Raw genomic sequence first — 18,177 nt, 5'->3', positions numbered from 1 at the left:
AACAGGTTGACACGATAGTCAATTTGGACATATTAATATCATATTTTTATTTCTTAAAATATACAATTAAATCCAACAAAATAATAGGTGTATTCAATTCATAACATATTAATAGGGTAATGAATCAAACATTGATTCGTTATTTTTGTGTCTTGTGTGGTGTAACAAATAGACAATGATTAGGTTTATACATTTAAAAAAAAAAAAAAAAAAAAAAAAAAAAAACCAAAACTAAAAGTTCGGATGGTCTTCTAACAGAAAAAGGTTGAAATCGGGCCGATGGGTTAAAGCTGAGATTCGGACCTAATGGCCCGAAAGCCCAAATTCGCAGTTAAAGCGATTTTGCAGAGGGATCATCTGGTTGCCACGCTCCTCATTTCACAGCCATCTCTCTCGACACTGTAACGAAGCCAAGAGAGAAGAGAGACAACACAACAAAGAAGAATGGGATTGGGGTTACTCGCTTCTCGAACCCTTAGATCTTCTAGGGTTTTCTCCTCAGCGGGCCGCAACGTTTTCCTCCGGTCAATCGGCTCCACGCCGGACCTCCGCAACGCCGAGGCTGCAGCTGCTCAAGAGCCTGCGGCGCCGGATCTACCCAAGCGGACTCCCGTCGGAGGCGCCCGCGTCCACTTCCCCAACCCGGATGACGCCATCGAGGTGTTCGTTGATGATTACCCGGTCAAAATCCCCAAGGGGATGACGGTTCTCCAGGCCTGCGAGATCGCCGGCGTTGACATTCCCAGGTTCTGCTACCACAGCCGCCTCTCCATCGCCGGAAACTGCCGTATGTGCCTCGTCGAGGTCGAGAAGTCCCCCAAACCCGTTGCCTCTTGCGCTATGCCCGCACTCCCAGGTTTGTGGATTTTTTTTCATGCGTTTTCTCCAGCTCGTTTTCGGTTTATGATTTGCTTCCACTCCCTTTTAATTAAAATTCAATCTTTAGGAGAAAAACTAGAACTTTGTAATTTCATGTGAATTATGATCCTGCCTTTTGCTTTTAGGTCATGATATTTGGTTTTTCAGTTATTTGCAACTTATAGAAAAATTGTAGAGCGGAAACTGTTTAGTGATTTGTTGCCATAACGGATCTTTGGTGTAAAAATTTATTGCCGATTGTGTCTCATAAGAATGAAAGTTGAAATTTTCAGGAAATCTTCTTCTGAGTAATAGTTATGGAATTAACAACTGGAATTTTATTTATCTATTTATTATTTTGGTCTCATGTGTTTATGACTGTATGAAGTATGAAATGCAATATACTTCTAATTATTTAGCATTTGCACATTATGGGTTTTAGTCTTTAGCCTATATTATGCTTATTATATTCCATGTTTCTGGTGTACTGGATCATAATCGAAGAAATATAAAGAGCTTTAATTTAAAAATAAAAATAAAATTACTCCATTGCATTACACAGAAGAGTAAACAGATTACAGAGAGAGAGAGAAGAGGGGTGGACAAATAGCCATGGATACAAATCCAACCCGTTAAAAAGCGCTTTGGTTTTGACTTCTTGTGTAATCCGAGCATTCTGTTTCTTTTTAATATGAGTATCAAAGTAGGTTTAATAATTGAATGTTTTGATTAATTCTCTTTTGGTTGACGTTACTAATTATTTGGAAACTATTTCTCAGGAATGAAAATCAAAACAAATACACCTGTTGCCAAGAAGGCCCGTGAAGGAGTAATGGAGTTTTTGCTGATCAATCATCCATTAGATTGCCCAATTTGTGATCAAGGTGGTGAATGTGATCTCCAGGATCAGTCTATGGCTTTTGGATCTGATCGGAGCCGTTTTACTGAAATGAAGAGATCTGTGGTTGACAAGAATCTTGGTCCATTGGTCAAGACCGTGATGACCAGGTGCATTCAGTGTACAAGGTATGTTTGTAATTAATTTCCAGCATGTAATGCACAGTTCTCAACCTGTTTCTTTATTGTGCTTAAATTTATCTGAGTTCTCAAAATACTTTACTTTATGCTGCCTCCTTTTGTTTTTTTGTTTTTTTTTTTGTTTTTTTTTTGGGTGATTTTTTTGTGTATAATAATGGTTATATGACACATGTTTCAGTTTGTCAAAATGTGGACATGATTTTGACTTGATGATATGGCTTTAAACTTTGATCTGATATGGCCATGTTATTCTAACAGGTGTGTTAGATTTGCAACTGAAATAGCTGGTGTGCAGGATCTTGGTGTTTTGGGTCGTGGTAGTGGAGAAGAAATTGGAACATATGTTGAGAATTTGATGACAAGTGAGCTTTCGGGGAATGTTATTGATATTTGTCCTGTTGGAGCCCTTACTTCAAAGCCTTTTGCCTTCAAAGCTAGAAATTGGGAGTTAAAGGGTACAGAGAGCATTGATGTTACAGATGCTGTTGGTTCAAATATTCGAATTGACAGTAGGGGTCCCGAGGTTATGCGCATTGTGCCACGTTTGAATGAGGTACTTTTATCAAATTGAATTGTTGTGTGAATCTATGAGTCCACTCTTTATGTTCTGGAAATTCTTGCTTTATAGATTCAAGTGCTTTCATGATGTTTCTATCAGGATTCTGTAGTTTCTTGGTTTTCTGTGTATGTTTTTCCTAGGCATGCCTAAGCTGAGTCTTGATGTTGCTCTCAACTTGTCAACTCTTCAAAGGTCAAATTATGACCATATCAATTGTGCAAGATTCTATTATTGGTTTTTACAGTATAAGCTGGTGTAGTGAATTTCTAAATTTTCTTGTGTAGGACATCAATGAGGAATGGATATCAGATAAAACACGTTTCTTTTATGACGGTTTGAAGAGGCAAAGGTTAAATGACCCCATGATTCGGGGGGCAGATGGACGATTTAAGACTGTGAGCTGGCGTGATGCCCTAGCTGTGGTTGCTGACGTTATACATAAAGTTAAGCCCGAGGAAATTGTTGGAGTTGCTGGTAAGCTGTCTGATGCAGAATCCATGATCGCACTGAAGGATATCTTGAATAGATTGGGGTCAAACAACGTCCTGTGCGAGGGAAATGGCTTTTCTCCAAATGCTGATTTGCGGTCTGAATATATTATGAATACTGGCATAAGTGGCTTGGAGAAAGCAGATGTTTTCCTCTTGGTTGGTACCCAGGTAAATGTCAATTGACCTTTTTATTTATTTTTATTATTTTTTATAAATATAATTTGGATTTCTCAATAGCCTCCTGTTACAAGTCTGAGTTTTAGCATTTAGGTTGCTATTAAACAAATGGAAGAAATAATTTTATGGCATATATGAGATGACAATACTTTTCTCCTCGGGCCTTTTTCTGTATGTAATGCATTTTTCATCTTGGATTGCCAGCCAAGAGTCGAAGCTGCAATGGTGAATGCAAGAATCCGTAAAACAGTTCGTGCAACGCAAGCTAAGGTTGGTTATATTGGCCCAGCTTCTGACTTCAACTATGATCATGAACATCTTGGCACAGGACCTCAAACCCTAACTGAAATTGCCGAAGGTCGCCATCAATTTTTCTCAGCCCTCTCAAATGCCAAGAACCCGGTCATCATTGTCGGTGCTGGTATATTCGAGAGGGAAGATCGGGATGCAGTTTTTGCTGCTGTTCAGAATATTGCAAAAAAAGCAAACGTTGTTAGACCTGATTGGAATGGATTCAATGTATTGCTGCTGAACGCTGCCCAGGCTGCAGCTCTTGACCTTGGGCTCGTGCCAGAATCTGATAAATGCATAGACTCTGCAAAGTTTCTGTATTTGATGGGTGCTGATGATGTCAACCTCGATAAACTCCCGAGTGATGCCTTTGTGGTTTACCAAGGTCACCATGGTGACCGCAGTGTGTACCGTGCCAACGTGATCCTCCCAGCGTCAGCTTTTAGCGAGAAAGAAGGAACCTTTGTAAATACAGAAGGATGTGCTCAAACCTCAGTACCAGCAGTACCCACAGTCGGTGATGCTAGGGATGATTGGAAGATAGTTAGAGCATTATCTGAGGTTGCAGGTGTCCCGCTGCCTTATGATTCCCTTGGGGCAATCCGCTCTCGGATGAGGACTGTTGCACCAAACCTGTTGGAGATAGACGAGAGACAACCAGCAACATTCTCGACCCTTTTGAAGCCAGAATGCAAGCAAGCCATAAGTCCCGCCCCATTTAAACCTGCCATAGACAACTTCTACATGACAGACTCGATAACCAGAGCATCAAAGATCATGGCACAATGCAGCGCGACATTGCTGAAGAAGTGAGTGGTGATTTTAGACCCTGTAATAAGAGTCTCCATGCACTTTTGTCTTTTTTTTTTTTTTTTTTTTTTTTTCAATTGAATTGTGATGGATTCTTTACTGAGGACAAAGGATAGGAAAAACAGCAAACCTGAAAACCTTAGTGCCATACATAAAATTCTCATAAATGGCAATGTAATTTTGGTTTGCTGTTTGTACCTTTTTTTCCTGTAATTTTCCTTAACAGGCTGCCTACCAATGTGGTTGTTCCCACATTTGATATAAATGTTGTGCTCTCTACACCACACCACATCTGAGTCTATGCTTATCTATGTTTATGCTTTTAGGCTTTATCTGCATGATCATTTTTACATGTTTTAAATGTTTATGTTGAGTTGTATTTTGAAGAAAAGTTAATTATTCAAATTTCTTGCAATTAATGAGGTGATGTCAATGGACACTTTTTATTATCATACATAACAATAGTGGGTATGAATGTATGATCAAAGAATCGTAAAGAATCATCACTTTCTGCTACCATACATAATAGTAGAAGCCTATATTGATAGTACTAATCCCTGGTTGTCCTGACAACAAGTTAGCGAGGAAGGGTTCGGACTGGAAAAACAGGTTACACGATCCGCGACATGTGCAGGTTGATGATAGGTTATATACCCCGGGTTCATGTTCCCGTCTGTAGTCGGGTCGGGGTCAAACAATTCGGGTCTCGGTATGGGGTCGGGGTCAAAGGTGACAGGTTATGGTATGGGGTCGGGGTCAAAGGTGACGGGTCAAACCCGGAATGGCTCAAACCGGCCACCTCCTGAACCTATAAAAGGGCCCATAGCCCTCCTAGTTGGGGGATCCCTCTTTGGACTCTCTCTCTATGCTCTCCCTTCTCTCTTCATACATCTACATAAAAGAACACATTTAATAAGAGAAGGATTTGAGCTATTTCTCCTTGTTCATATATTGCTTACATACATATACATATTACATACAGTACATTGAACCGACAACCGGGGATTAGTACTATCAGGTATGATCAAAGAATTGTCACTTTTTACTATACATAATATAGATTATACAAGTTCGGATCTTTTGACTATTGTGATTTCTTTGTAAAAGTCTCTATTGTTTTTGCTCGATTTAGTCATTAACTTTGAAGATGTTTACTTATGGTACAGACTGAGATGCCCCAATTGACTGGCGTTGCTACCATACATAATAGTAGAAGGTGTGATTTTTTTGTAAAAGTCTCCATTTTTTGCTTGATTTAATCACTTAACTATAAAATGAAGTCTCTATTTTTTGCTCGATTTAGTTAAGTGACCAAATACCGATTTATAGGATCATTCGATTTTGACTGATATTTTTCATCCTACGGACACGGCTCGTATTTCGAAGATACCTATTTTCCCGGACTATAAAAACACTTGGTTTTGACATGGGGATCCTAAAAGTTGCTATTCTGTTAAAGGTGGCTATAGACTCATTGTTGGAAATTATGTTGATAATGAGGGCACTTTTAATAAATGACTTGCTTTATGGAAACTTAAAATTCCCCCAAAATGAAAAACTTTTCTATGGAGAGCCTTAAGTGATGTTCTTTTCACTACCAACAACTTCCTTATAAAGAGGGTGGAGATTGATCCCATGTGCTATGTGTGGGATTACTCATGAGGATACTATGCATTCTTTGGTATTGTGTGATTTTGCAAGCTCCATATGGCGTGAATCCCACCTTCCAATCTCCAATATTGTGACAAATACTATTCATTCTTGGTTTGGTGAAGTTATGAATATCCTAGACACTAATGAAATTATGTTCACAACTGCTATTCTATATTATATTTGGAGGGCGAGAAATTGTGCGGTTTGGGATGCTTACCTGCCGACACCGAGAAAGCTAGTGGTGATGGCCATTACCGCATTGCACGCTTGGCGACAAGTGCATCCGGGCAGCAGTCATCAACCGGTCACTGCAGCGCCCAGCTCTACCGAGACTATCGCAATCAGTTCTACCGGCACGGGTCATGCAGCGGCACCTTTGTTTCGGATGTGCCACTTCGATGCTGGTTTTCACCCCTCGACAAACAAAGCATCGGTTGGTGCGGTACTTCACGACGAGAATGGAGGGTATTTTGCAGCTTTCAACGCCATTCTCCCATATTGTTTCTCTCCGTTAATGGCCGAAGCATTTGTGTACAAGGAAGCCTTGTCATGGCTCAGAGATCGCTTCGCGAGGAGCGATCTATACAGCTTTTCACGGATTGCCCAACTCTGCAGCACTATTTGTCTTCCACCACTGGACCAGTTCGTTCATACGTCGGCTATGTCATTGATAGTTGCAAATCGTTTATTTCTTATTTTGATTATTGTTTAATCAAGTTCATTCCTAAATCAAATAATTTACTAGCTCATACTTTAACTTCTACCGCCTTTGGTCAGACTACTGCTATGTATTGGAATACTATCCCGCGGAACTCTATTTCAGCTTATCTCTAATATATGCCATATGCCGCTTTGGTTGCTTTCAAAAAAACTATGAAAATGTTACCTAAAGTAATCCTCGGTTAGTTTATGTTAAATCAACTTTTGACAAAGGATATTCTTATCCTTTCAAAGAACATCTGGATTCCGAGTATGATCAAAGAATCGTCGCTATATACTTAAGTGACAAAAATTGCCCTTTTTTTTTTTTTTTTTTTTTTTTTCATATGGAATACTGTCAAAAAGAATGTACTCTGGGGGAGGCTTTTAACACAGCAAGAATACTTTCTATCACCATTTGTTCTGTATAAGAAGAAAAGGAGTATGAAGCTCTACCTACAAATAGGATTAGCTACATAAAAACTTAACTTATACCCTCAACAAGTTTTCTTTTCAATCATCCCTCTTCATCCAATGCCAAGAACTTACTATTACTGTAAACATCTGGATTCCGGTGGGCGTATGGCATTCAATAAACCGATGAAGTATGGCGATAATGGTATCCCGTTCCATCGAGAAAGCGTATGTTTTGGCCAAGAAACACACATGAGACCCTATTGTCGAGAAATGCACAATCTTGATCCATTTCCTTCTGTCCCGCTACCTGAAATGCAAAGCACAGTTAAAACGTGAAACAATGACAATCTGAGAATATAAAACCCGAGAATATATACCTCATTAGGAGCATTGTGCAGCAACCTTCTTCTCCTCTTGCTGTCCTGGTAATGATTTCTCGCGCTTTTCCCTACAAGGTGTCAAGGTAGTGTTAAACACTTAAACGGGAAAATTTTCCCGAATTCCATTTACATTCTTGTAGAGATTTTTAAAGGGAAAAGGCGTATCCCTAAAACCATGTTTAAACCGGAACTAATAAGAACTTACTTATCATATGAACTAATGAGTGGCCTTTGCTCAACATACCTATTATCCTTGTCCTGCATCCTAGGTTTTCCGCCTGATCTCGATTCCGGTTTCCAGCAAGCTTTAGTCAGTGACTCGCCCAGTAATTCAGCAACGCCCGCTGCCATTGCCTCGGCCTTCTTAAAGTACGGGAACTTTTCCGATTCAAAGTGATTAGACAACCACATATAAGTAGACAATACTTGGTGTCTAGTCTCGAGATCCAAGAGCTCCGAATCATTACGGGCAGAGCATTTTGGCATGCCCATGGCTATGTTAACGGGCAGATTCTGGGCATACGATGACGCAAACCTTAGTAGATGGTACATTGCTTTCGGGTCTCGGATGTTAACCGGGGCAAAGCAAAAATTGAAACGATCTTCGAGAGATAACCCCTGAACTTTCTCCAACATATTAGCTATTTTCTTTATGTGACCGTGTTGACATAGGAAGTAAGAACCATCTAAACGGCAATTTGCTCCAAACTTTTCGAGTAACTCCGAGAAGGTGGCGTTTGAGAGTTGCCCGGCAAATAGCTCAACCTGCTCGAAGAACGGAAAGAGCCCGACTTTCTTAACTTCATCGAAAGGCTCCTTCAAGCACTCGATCAAATAATCCAAATCCTCCAGATGCAAAGTGGTAGTTAATCCTTCGGGAAATCTGCTTCCTCTCCTACCAGCTCTTCCAGCAATTTGCTTCACCTGGGAAGCTGGAACGGGGACAATCTTGTCACCATTATATTTCGACAGATTATAGAACACAACCCGTCGAATATTTAGATTCAATCCCATTCCTACCGCATCACTAGCAACCAGGACATCGTACTCGTTATCTGGATCGTTAAACAACGAAGCCTGATGCCTACGAGTTTCCGGTGGCAATGCTCCATATATAACACAACAACGATGATTCGTTAACTTCTCGATTGTCAATTTAACCTCAAATATTTCCCTCCTCGAGAAGGCAACAACACAATCTCCAGATTTTACGTTTTTCAGATCCCCAAGAAGGGTCTTTGCTTCGACCACCAATGGCTTAAACCGCTCATAATGTTGCTCTACCAACTCATCCCCCGTATCAGAACAAATCCTTCTAACAATATTCAAAACACTCGGATCGCCACATAAATGTATCTCATCGGCCTTTAACCCAAGCAAAGCCCTCGTCCATGCATATCCTCTACACGAATCTGCCATCATTTGTATTTCATCAATAACAGCCACATCATACAACTCATCTGTAGACACCATCTCAACCGTACAAGCAACATGACTCGAAAATGGAACCGACTTCTTCTCTTGCCCAGTGAGGAGGCTACAATAAACCCCTACAGCATTAACCTTATCAAAAACTTCCATGGCCAACAACCTTAGTGGACTACAATAGATCCCCTTCTTCGCTTCCATGAATCTCTGAAGCGCATTATACGTCTTTCCACTATTAGTCGGACCACAGTGATATATAATCTTGCGTTTCATAGCCCTCGCAAATGGGAACCATGTATGTGGTTTTGTCAAATCTGCTGACTCAACCATAGACCTAAATCTCTTAATTTCATCAGGAAACTCCTCAAAGCAAAATTCAACAAACATTGGAAACAAGAACTTCTCAGCTTCATGAGAAGGGCCAAGGGAGACTAAATATTTAACAATATCAGTCTTACATTTCTTGAAGAAAAACTTACGAAATTTGAGCACTGCAGTGGGGAAAAATGAAGCCCCAATATAAACAGCTAATGCCTGATTTGATGCCCATCCAGACTTTGCAAAACCCCTAAAAATTTCAGTACAGGAATCCCAATCTCCCCGGGTTTGCTTCTCCCCCTTGCTGGCATCTCTGAGCTCCCTATAAATTTCCACTGGATCACGGCCCGCTATATGAGCAAAATCCAATCTTTTCTCACACCCAACCTTCCCATCTTCATTCTCCTCCTTCCCCAACTCCAGATTACCAGCTTCACCCTCCACGTTTTCCACTGGACTCGAACAAGAACCATCATTTCCACCCAGCGCAGAAAAATGGCGTCCACTGAAACTTAAAAATCCAAACTTTGTGAATTGCGCGAAGTGGGTGTGCAAGAACTGAGGCTGGGGTGGTAATCTGGGCTCATGGAAGGGGTAATCTTGAAATTTCCTGGATTCTGGAGTGCGGGCATGGAGGAAACGGTTTGAGCAGGGAAAAAGTGTGGCCCTAAAGAAGTTTCTCTTGGAAGAGGAACAGAGATGGAGGAGGGGTCTTGCCATTGACGGAGAAATAGTATTGAACTAGAAATGCAGTAATATGCATAGAAGCGAAATCATATGCAGGTATACAGGTGAAATTAAATGGGAAAGAGAAGCATACCTGAGATTCTGAGAATGAGAAAGAGGGAAGAGAGAATGGAGGGAAAGGGACGGTGGGTGACGTTTAATCACTGAAAACCCTAGAAGACAGTTGGAAACCGAAACCGGTCGTTGCATGTCAATGGATTAAAGCGGTTTACTTTTATGATATTTTGGCCGTGTCCAATCTATGTTATGTTATGTTGGACTAGTAACATTGCGAGATACAAATATTCATGTATTGGATAAAAAATTGGAGGTAATTCTAATTAAGTTAGTCTAACTTGATAATTACAAGGATTCTCGGTACGAGTGATTTATCAATTCTTTTTAGTTTGAGCTGGATCAGTTATCGATTGGCTAGGGTTATAATACGGAGGAGCTTATTCAGTGCATAGGACAATCTTAGTTGAATTGGTCAAGTAGTAACTACAATATTTCAAGTTCAACTTTTTTTGGGAGCTGCCTATTAACCTTCTCGATTTGAGCTTAATACAGACTTACAATAGTGACTTTATAAATCAATAATGGTAATTTTATGAACTTATAATAGTGACTTTATAGATTTACAATGCTATATATGTTCACTTTAAATATATTAAAAATTTAATTTCAGCATACTACATGTTATTTTTTGAATATTCATTTTGAATGTATTACATATTCATTTTTAATACATTACTTAAAAGTAAATGTATAATACATTTAAAATAAACACTCAATATACTAAAATTGAATGTTTACTAGTAGTCAACTTTATAATATAGATGGTTCGCATTATAATTTGTCGTCTTACATAGTACCTTTTGTTGGCAAATTATACCATAGACTAGGGTCTACCTTACATTGTATCTATAATTGATATATTATGTACCTGCAATTGATAGTTTTTGTACATGTAGCTATCATATTATGTGTCAACAATTATCAAGTCAGATTCTGTATCTATAGTTGACATATTTTGTACCTGCAGTTGCAATTTTTGTATCTCTAGCTATCATATTATGTGTCAGCAATTATCAAGTTATTTGTTTATATATACGAAAATGGTTAACTATAGGTACAAAATATGTTAATTGGAATGGATTCATAAAGATCCAGGATATACCAGGACTACGTGGTCTAATGGTACTCGGATTGGACTTTCATTTAGAAGGTATAAGTCTGGAAACATGAGTTATCAAATAATAAAATGAAATGAAATCGGGCTTGCATGCTGAAGATAGGCCTATATCTAAGTTACAAACAACTGTAGAAATAACTGGGCTTTAGGTGTTGGGTTCATTAGGGCCTTATCTGGCCCATCAGAATGCTTGAAATATGGACATTAAAAGTACGAATTTCACTTTCCACCATCTTGTCAAGGTGCCAATTGATCATTGCAATTTTGGACCAGCCAATTGACATTAAATACTCATATTGATTCTCGACTTCACATGAAACACTAATGCAACCCTATATCAGTTAATTTTAGTTTATTTGATCATTTTTAACTGTTTGATTTGGTTAAACAATCAATATGAGTATTTAATTAATTAACTTTTTGTAATAGCTTATTGCTCCAAAATGCTAAAATTCAAAATGCCGCGCAAAACATCTTTTTCAATCAATTTGTTGAGAAAGTCACTTTGCATATAATCCGCTTTTAGCTAACAACTAATATACCAAACATTTTTCTACAATCGGCTAATGCTATCAACTAGTCAAACTCAATCAGATAATAACTATTTACCAAACACTCACTAAAGTCAAAATTTTGTATTAGATGAAATATATATGATTCTCGCACTAAATAATCAAGATTCAATTATAATTAACAACATTCTCTCGATTGATCATTTCACGTGTAATTTATAGACTATTACACATAAATATAATTTATTCAATATATACACTCAAGTAATGACAAAAAGATTTCTCTGATATCCAAAAAAAATTGTATTGATAACACAACTTAATGGAGATATCAGATATAGATAGAAGCTAGCCGACCAGCTAGGGTTGAAAATATAGTCCATGGATAACCCAAACAAGTATAGTGGTATGGGCATGCATAATAATTCTATGGCTTAAACCCTAGCGGGCGAGGCCTTTTTGACCCAAAGTCAAAAGTATGACGACGTACGTGGGGGTCTACTCAATTCATCATCATCATCTTCATCTACCCAAAATTGACTTATTCAATTCATCATCAACCGTTGGTTTAAAGTTTGAACTCTATATAGGCGATGATATTGAATTTTTCCACATCCAATTAAAGGTTGTTTAAAAATAAGGAAAATATTTATTAAAAAATATTTTTAAAAAATTATTTATTTTTTAAAAAATATTTTCTTTTTATTTTTTGGTGGAATTTGAATAAAAGTAAGAAAATAATATTTTTTGTTTATTTTATTTTTTTAAACACGAACATACATCTATTCTAAAGTTTTTTTTACTATAAAATATCAAATATTTTAATGATGAAAATAATAATTATTTATACTAAAATAAAATTATAAATTAAAATTTATAATAGTTATAAAGATTAATAATAATTATAATAAAAAGATGTAAATAAATAAGTTTTAACTTATTATAATAAAAATAAATATATAAATGATAAATATAATAATTATGAACTAAAGACATTGGAAATAGGGGGTGGGGGGGCTCAAATTTAATTAGACATTAATAAATGTAATAATTATTAACTAAAGAATTTTTATTTATTTAAAACAAAACTAATTTGTTTTTTTAAAGGATTGTGGGCTAGGCAAAAATTTTTATTGTCTAGTCCGACTTAGCCTAATTCATATTTTAATTGGTTGTTAGTAAATGTGATAAGCATATACTAAAGAAATGGAAGAAAAAATTTTAAATAATTTTTAATCTTCTAGGTTATTGGCCTGGTGGGACCAAGATTTTTATCGTTTGATTAGCCCAATCCAGTTCCAATAATAACTAGCCAAATGGCTGGCTAATCCCTCAATTTGACATCACTCATAAAGAGAGAGATAATTGATGGTGAGATTAAAAAAATACCTTTCGATAAAAAATTTAGAAATATATTTTTTGATAAAGTGAGTAATTTTTTCTTTAACCCGATGAGTATTTTTCATTGATAGTTAAACAGGAAAATGATTTTTGAATTTCGTTTTTCGAGTTTTCAACCTTTAGTGAAGTGAAGTTTTATTCACTTAGGAAATTATGTAACACCATCATATTGTCTATACCACTCATTCTTAATTTGTTTCTATTAATAACCTTACTAAAGGATTAATTCCCTTTTAGAATATTTACGAAAAGTTTACAATATGCTGGGGAATATATATTCAATAATCTTGCTGTTATGCATAAAGGTTGGATAGCTGTGTGAGAAATTGAGAATGTTATATCAACATCTTAAAATTTTTTCTAGTAGAAAGAATATAATTAGATAAATAAAAATAAAATAAATCCATAAATTTTATTGAGATTTCCTTGGGGAAATATTTAATTTCTCTTCTGTTAATAATAAATACTAATTTAATAATTATAATGCTCATTCTTCCAATAATTATAATGCTCATAAATATAGCAGTGGTAGTCGATTTTTACCAAGACTCTCTTGGTCGAGTTCATCGCACAGAGTTTTCATAGTGCGCTTTATTTTTCTTATATAATTTACAAACTATTATACAAGAATGAAATTTATCATCAACACATTCGAAAACGACAATAGGTTTCTCTCATTATTAATAAATAAATAAATATTGTAGTAGGTTGATTATCTCATTATCTACTATGGAGTATGTAGCATTTAGTAGTGGCCCCTAGGGTTGCTTGGTCAATGGAAATAAATTATTGAGTGCATGCATTGATGATTGAACTATCAAGATAAGCATTCCAACTACAGTAATAATGCCTGCTTAATTATTCTCTTACTTGTCAAAAACATTCAAAGGTTTGACTATTTCAGTCAGCTTATGCTTATGACAAGTGTAGTTCAAACTTTCGATCTTATGTTTAAAAAATAATTTAAATTCTTTTTTACTTGTTAAGTAACTTGTGATTTGATGGCGCCATCAGTGTTATCGTTTCATATGGAAAGTCACAGATTTGAGTCACATCCCAATCAAAGATGTTGGTATAATTATGTTGAGCAATTTTTTTTACCTGTCAACCAAATTAGAAGTAGACTGCTGAATAAATCACATTTTTTGTCAATTTAAGGAGTTTTAATAGATTTTTAAGTTACAATCAAGCAATTAAAAGAAAAATGCTAAGCTAGTTGAGAATTTATGTATTAATGTGGATAAATATAGTGTTTAATTAATTATATATGTGTGCATGTGTGTGTGTATATATATATATATATATATATATATATATATATATATATAACTCTAGTGCATAAAAAAGTCTCTAGAGTTTGTGGTCGGGAATGAGAAGTTATAGACATGTTGAGAGATACTAACAGTGGCGATTACAGTGCTTTAGGTCCAAAAGTCCCTTCCTCTGAGGAGTGAGCCAACTTTTATAACATTGAATTATGGGATACATGACAAAATCCGGCCAACAAGGGATACCTAGTGACGATATAGTATCTACTAGTAGATTAAGTCGATTACGCCATATGTCTTTACTGAAATAATTTATCAAGCTGATGGGATAACTTAAGAGATGTTTTACATGTCAGCACTTTGTCCAGGTGGGGTTGACTTTCCGGTCTCACTGGTTAGGAAAAGCACCATGACGCGCGGTATTTCACCAAGTAGTTATAAAATTTTAAAATTGAATATGAATATCATTGTATTGCTTAAAATAATATCTTTCCCTTTTTTTCTTTTTTTCATTCAAGTTATACAATGTTACAAGACAGAGACATTGCAACAAACATTCTGAGCAGCCGACTAAATTCCAAAATCATAAACAGTAGTATTAGGCAACATATGACTTTATGTTCATGGATTCTAGTTTGTTGGTACTTGATTATCTAAAACGAAATTAATTAATCAAATTATGTCAACATTAATTAAACTAATATATTTTTAGGTACATAAAAAATCAAATAAATTGAAAAAATAACAAATACAACAAAAATAATTGATGCATCCTTATCCTACAAGATTTAATTTCACACTAAAGACATCTAAATTTTGTACCAACCTAATTTTTTTTTTTTTTTTTTTTTTATGGACAATCAAAGATAACGTGGTCCTACTTATGAGTATAATCTAATTTCGTGAAATAATCATTACATTATTTATTCTCGTTTCAAAGGATACCATGATTCCACCTTTAGATAATCAACCGAGTTTACAATTAATCCAACGAGAAGCAAAGTATCATGTTATTATGTTAGAAACTTACATAATAAACTAGTGTAATCTCACGAGCGATGCTAAGATATATTTACATATTAAAACAATTAATTTTGCACATAATTAAGAAATACTATAAATGGAACACACACTTTTATGTTATAAAAATAAGTACGTTGGCCTTGAAAGAAATGACGAAGTAAATAGAGTATAATTCTCGTACTTAATGTTGAGTGTCGATCGAGTTGGTCAAGTTTAGCCCCTGCTCGATTCGAGAACTATGGAGGTATGTACTTAAATGATTAATGTTCAATTACTTATCACCAATTGGTTTTAAGTAGGATATGTCAATCAGATGACTTACAATAGTCCCAAGATGGGTGACCCTTTGGGAAGTAAGCATAATGCAACGCTGAAATCCGGCCGAGGTCACGAGTTCGAATCGATGACGAAGCGAAAGTCGAGTCCGAGGATGTGGGCGTAGGTCAGGCCAAGACCGAGTCAGACATGTTGAGCTTGGTGTCCAAAGGTTGGGCTGAGATCTATCACCTAAAGATCACAAATTTAGGAGTGGGATTACATGATACACACTTTTAGATCTTTCTAGTGCGGTTTACCTTAATCTTTTATATAATTTACAGACGACTATTATATAGAAGCAGAATTTATCCCCCATATACTTTGAAATAGTGAAGGATGATTTCCATCGTTTAGAAAATTACATTACTAACTAATAATCTAGTAAAATGTTTTGTTGATGAGTCTCTATTGTAGTCATGTTTTCACATAGCTAGAAAGCAAAGTCCAAAACCTAGTAATTGAATAGTGCTATAATTAAATTATTATGTCCCCTATTCATGAGGCAGACTTGAGTTGATAAAATGGACTACCCATGGTTTTCTATTGCTTAGATTATTATCATTTGTTAATTCAAACATATAGTGCCACCTGGCCCCTACAATCTACTCCCACGTACAATCAATAATTCTTCATTGAACTTGTTCATGATGAAATTGCTAAGATTTCTATGATATTATATATGTACTATGATATATATTATGCAAAAGAGAAGAAATTAATATCCCATAATTAAAAAAAAAAAAAAAACATTAAGCTATGCTCTCGTGATCAAGGAACATTCATGCATTTGAACTCAAAGGACAAACTATGAGATTAATTTAATGGGCTAATTAAAGAATATTTATGCTCCTTTTTCAATATATCAACAATAGTTAATTCCATTTAGCATCTCTTAAATATAATGAAATTTTCAAATATAAATCATGATTTTTAATTTATAAAAATTTAATTATGTAGTTGTAAAATTATTTCAAGTTTAATCTTCCTATTTTCAATTTTCGCCACTATTCATAACGTGTTATACTATAAGTTGACATGTGTCCAAAATACATAGATATATGATGACTATAAAAATAGAAGATAAATATGTCTTTATATACCAACCACAACTATAATGTCTAATATCTAGTCTTTTTTTTTTTTTTTTTGCGTGACAAAGGTAAAGGAGAAATTGTAATCACTATTTGAATTCACTGGGATCAAATTATGACCTCCTATTTGGAATAATCATATCACTAGATCATAAGGTCATTGGCTAATTTACTCTTGTATAATAGTATACAAATAACACAAAAGAAGTAAATTACATTAATAAAATTCTGGCTGATAAGTTCCAAGGTAAGAGTGTTGATAAAAATAAATCCGCTCCATTATTTATTTATTTATTTACTTATTTTGTGTGGATCATATGAGGTGTGTGAACTCCCCATGCTCTCTCTCTCTTGGCTTACCTATCTCCATCAAATCATTTTCTATCATGAAACTCGTGATGGATAACTTTGATCGACATGAAGCCACGCCATTCCATCAACTTTTTGTTTATCCCAAATTCACTTTACATGACTTAGCTTTTTTCTTTACTTCCTCAGGTGAATTCTCGCTAGCTATCACTCCCATTAAAAATATCTTGCCACCCCCTATACGACATGTAAAAATGATGAATTTAAGCATGTAAAGGGTAATCAAATAGATGGAGCATGATTTTCTTATCAGAAAGTTATAAATTTAATTAATTTTTAATAATACCATTGCATAGAGTTTTCTTAGTATAGTACGTGTATTTCTCCATCTTTCTTTCTCTCTCTTTTTTTTTTTTTGGTCAAGGTATGCACTGGGTAAACTTGCTCGTGTTTAGAGAAACTTCTTCTTGCATCCCTCACAGTCACTATCCAAAGATGCGCATTGGGTGGTGTGTAGAAAGGAATGTGCACTTGATAAACCTGTTTTCGTGTAAGAGCACACAATTTAGAGGGTGTGCAAGATGGAAACTAAAAACTTACAATCACTATCCGAAGATATATACTGGGTGGGTGTACAGGAGGGAAACTCGCACCAGTACTCTCGAAGATGTGCAAGGGCTAAACCCGCTCATGTATAGCTCGCAAACTAGAGGATGTGCATGCATCCACTATACTCGAGAGTGTATATTAGAGAAACTCATAATCACTACTCGAAAATATTCATTGGCACAACCATTACCTGAAGATGTGCACTGGGTGGGTGTGCATGAGGGAAACTCGCACCCGCTCTTAAAGATGTGCACTAAAATTGCACAGTGTGGGTGTGCATGATAAAAACTCGCAACTGCTATTCAAAAATATGCATTACAAATAAACCCGTTCTTATGTAATAATCCACAAACTACACCTACTAAAGAGATATTAGAGGTAAACTGCACTAGGAAGATTGAGTTTTAACCATACTTATGGAAGTATTATTAGTGCATGCAATTGAGGCATGATTGAGAGGATGAAAGGCAATCGTCGGCTAACCACAATCAAATAAAGTTAGTGGCTATTAATCACACATATAATGAACCTACCCGAAGCACGCAAGTGTATGGGGAAGCGTCAAAAATCAGTCGCCATCTCAGAGACGACCTGTGACGGAAAGCG

General features: G+C 36.0%; 2 protein-coding genes across 4 annotated transcripts; one reads left to right on the top strand and one right to left on the bottom strand.

Moving 5' to 3' along the window:
- The first annotated feature begins 315 nt into the window (after window positions 1–315).
- On the top strand, window positions 316–4,508 carry LOC109177725 (NADH dehydrogenase [ubiquinone] iron-sulfur protein 1, mitochondrial). The gene is made up of 5 exons (XM_019327159.1): window positions 316–856; window positions 1,638–1,884; window positions 2,155–2,449; window positions 2,740–3,114; window positions 3,328–4,508. Exons 1-5 carry the CDS (start codon window positions 445–447, stop codon window positions 4,225–4,227), a joined length of 2,229 nt encoding a protein of 742 aa, XP_019182704.1. The 5' UTR covers window positions 316–444; the 3' UTR covers window positions 4,228–4,508.
- A 2,396-nt stretch (window positions 4,509–6,904) lies between these two features.
- Window positions 6,905–10,064, bottom strand: LOC109177724 (DExH-box ATP-dependent RNA helicase DExH18, mitochondrial). 3 transcript variants are annotated; one of them, XR_002053620.1, is made up of 4 exons: window positions 7,618–10,064; window positions 7,366–7,441; window positions 6,992–7,300; window positions 6,905–6,950 (listed from the first exon to the last, which is right to left on the bottom strand). XR_002053620.1 is itself a non-coding variant. In XM_019327157.1 (3 exons), the coding sequence occupies exons 1-2, from the start codon at window positions 9,837–9,839 to the stop codon at window positions 7,375–7,377; spliced, it is 2,289 nt and encodes a 762-aa protein (XP_019182702.1). In that variant the 5' UTR covers window positions 9,840–10,064; the 3' UTR covers window positions 6,958–7,300; window positions 7,366–7,374. The 3 variants fall into 3 exon arrangements, 2 of the variants coding, with proteins under 2 accessions (XP_019182702.1, XP_019182703.1); XM_019327157.1 differs by lacking the exon at window positions 6,905–6,950 and having other exon boundaries at window positions 6,958–7,300; XM_019327158.1 differs by lacking the exon at window positions 6,905–6,950 and having other exon boundaries at window positions 6,958–7,300; window positions 7,371–7,441.
- Window positions 10,065–18,177: the final 8,113 nt, after the last annotated feature.

This window comes from Ipomoea nil, unplaced genomic scaffold, assembly GCF_001879475.1.
Source record: "Ipomoea nil cultivar Tokyo-kokei standard unplaced genomic scaffold, Asagao_1.1 scaffold0805, whole genome shotgun sequence".
Taxonomy (NCBI): domain Eukaryota; kingdom Viridiplantae; phylum Streptophyta; class Magnoliopsida; order Solanales; family Convolvulaceae; genus Ipomoea; species Ipomoea nil.
Note: the sequence above shows the minus strand (reverse complement) of the source record. Positions and strands in the feature narration are given on the sequence as shown.

Bases quoted from the DNA above. Each gene is read 5' to 3' on its own strand.
- LOC109177725 (XM_019327159.1), top strand. From the start codon at position 445: ATGGGATTGGGGTTACTCGCTTCTCGAACCCTTAGATCTTCTAGGGTT. The intron at 1,885-2,154 runs GTATGTTTGTAA...TTATTCTAACAG, and splicing joins AGGTGCATTCAGTGTACAAG to GTGTGTTAGATTTGCAACTG. The intron at 2,450-2,739 runs GTACTTTTATCA...TTTCTTGTGTAG, and splicing joins TTGTGCCACGTTTGAATGAG to GACATCAATGAGGAATGGAT.
- LOC109177724 (XM_019327157.1), bottom strand. From the start codon at position 9,839: ATGGCAAGACCCCTCCTCCATCTCTGTTCCTCTTCCAAGAGAAACTTC. The intron at 7,442-7,617 runs GTATGTTGAGCA...GACACCTTGTAG, and splicing joins ATGCAGGACAAGGATAATAG to GGAAAAGCGCGAGAAATCAT.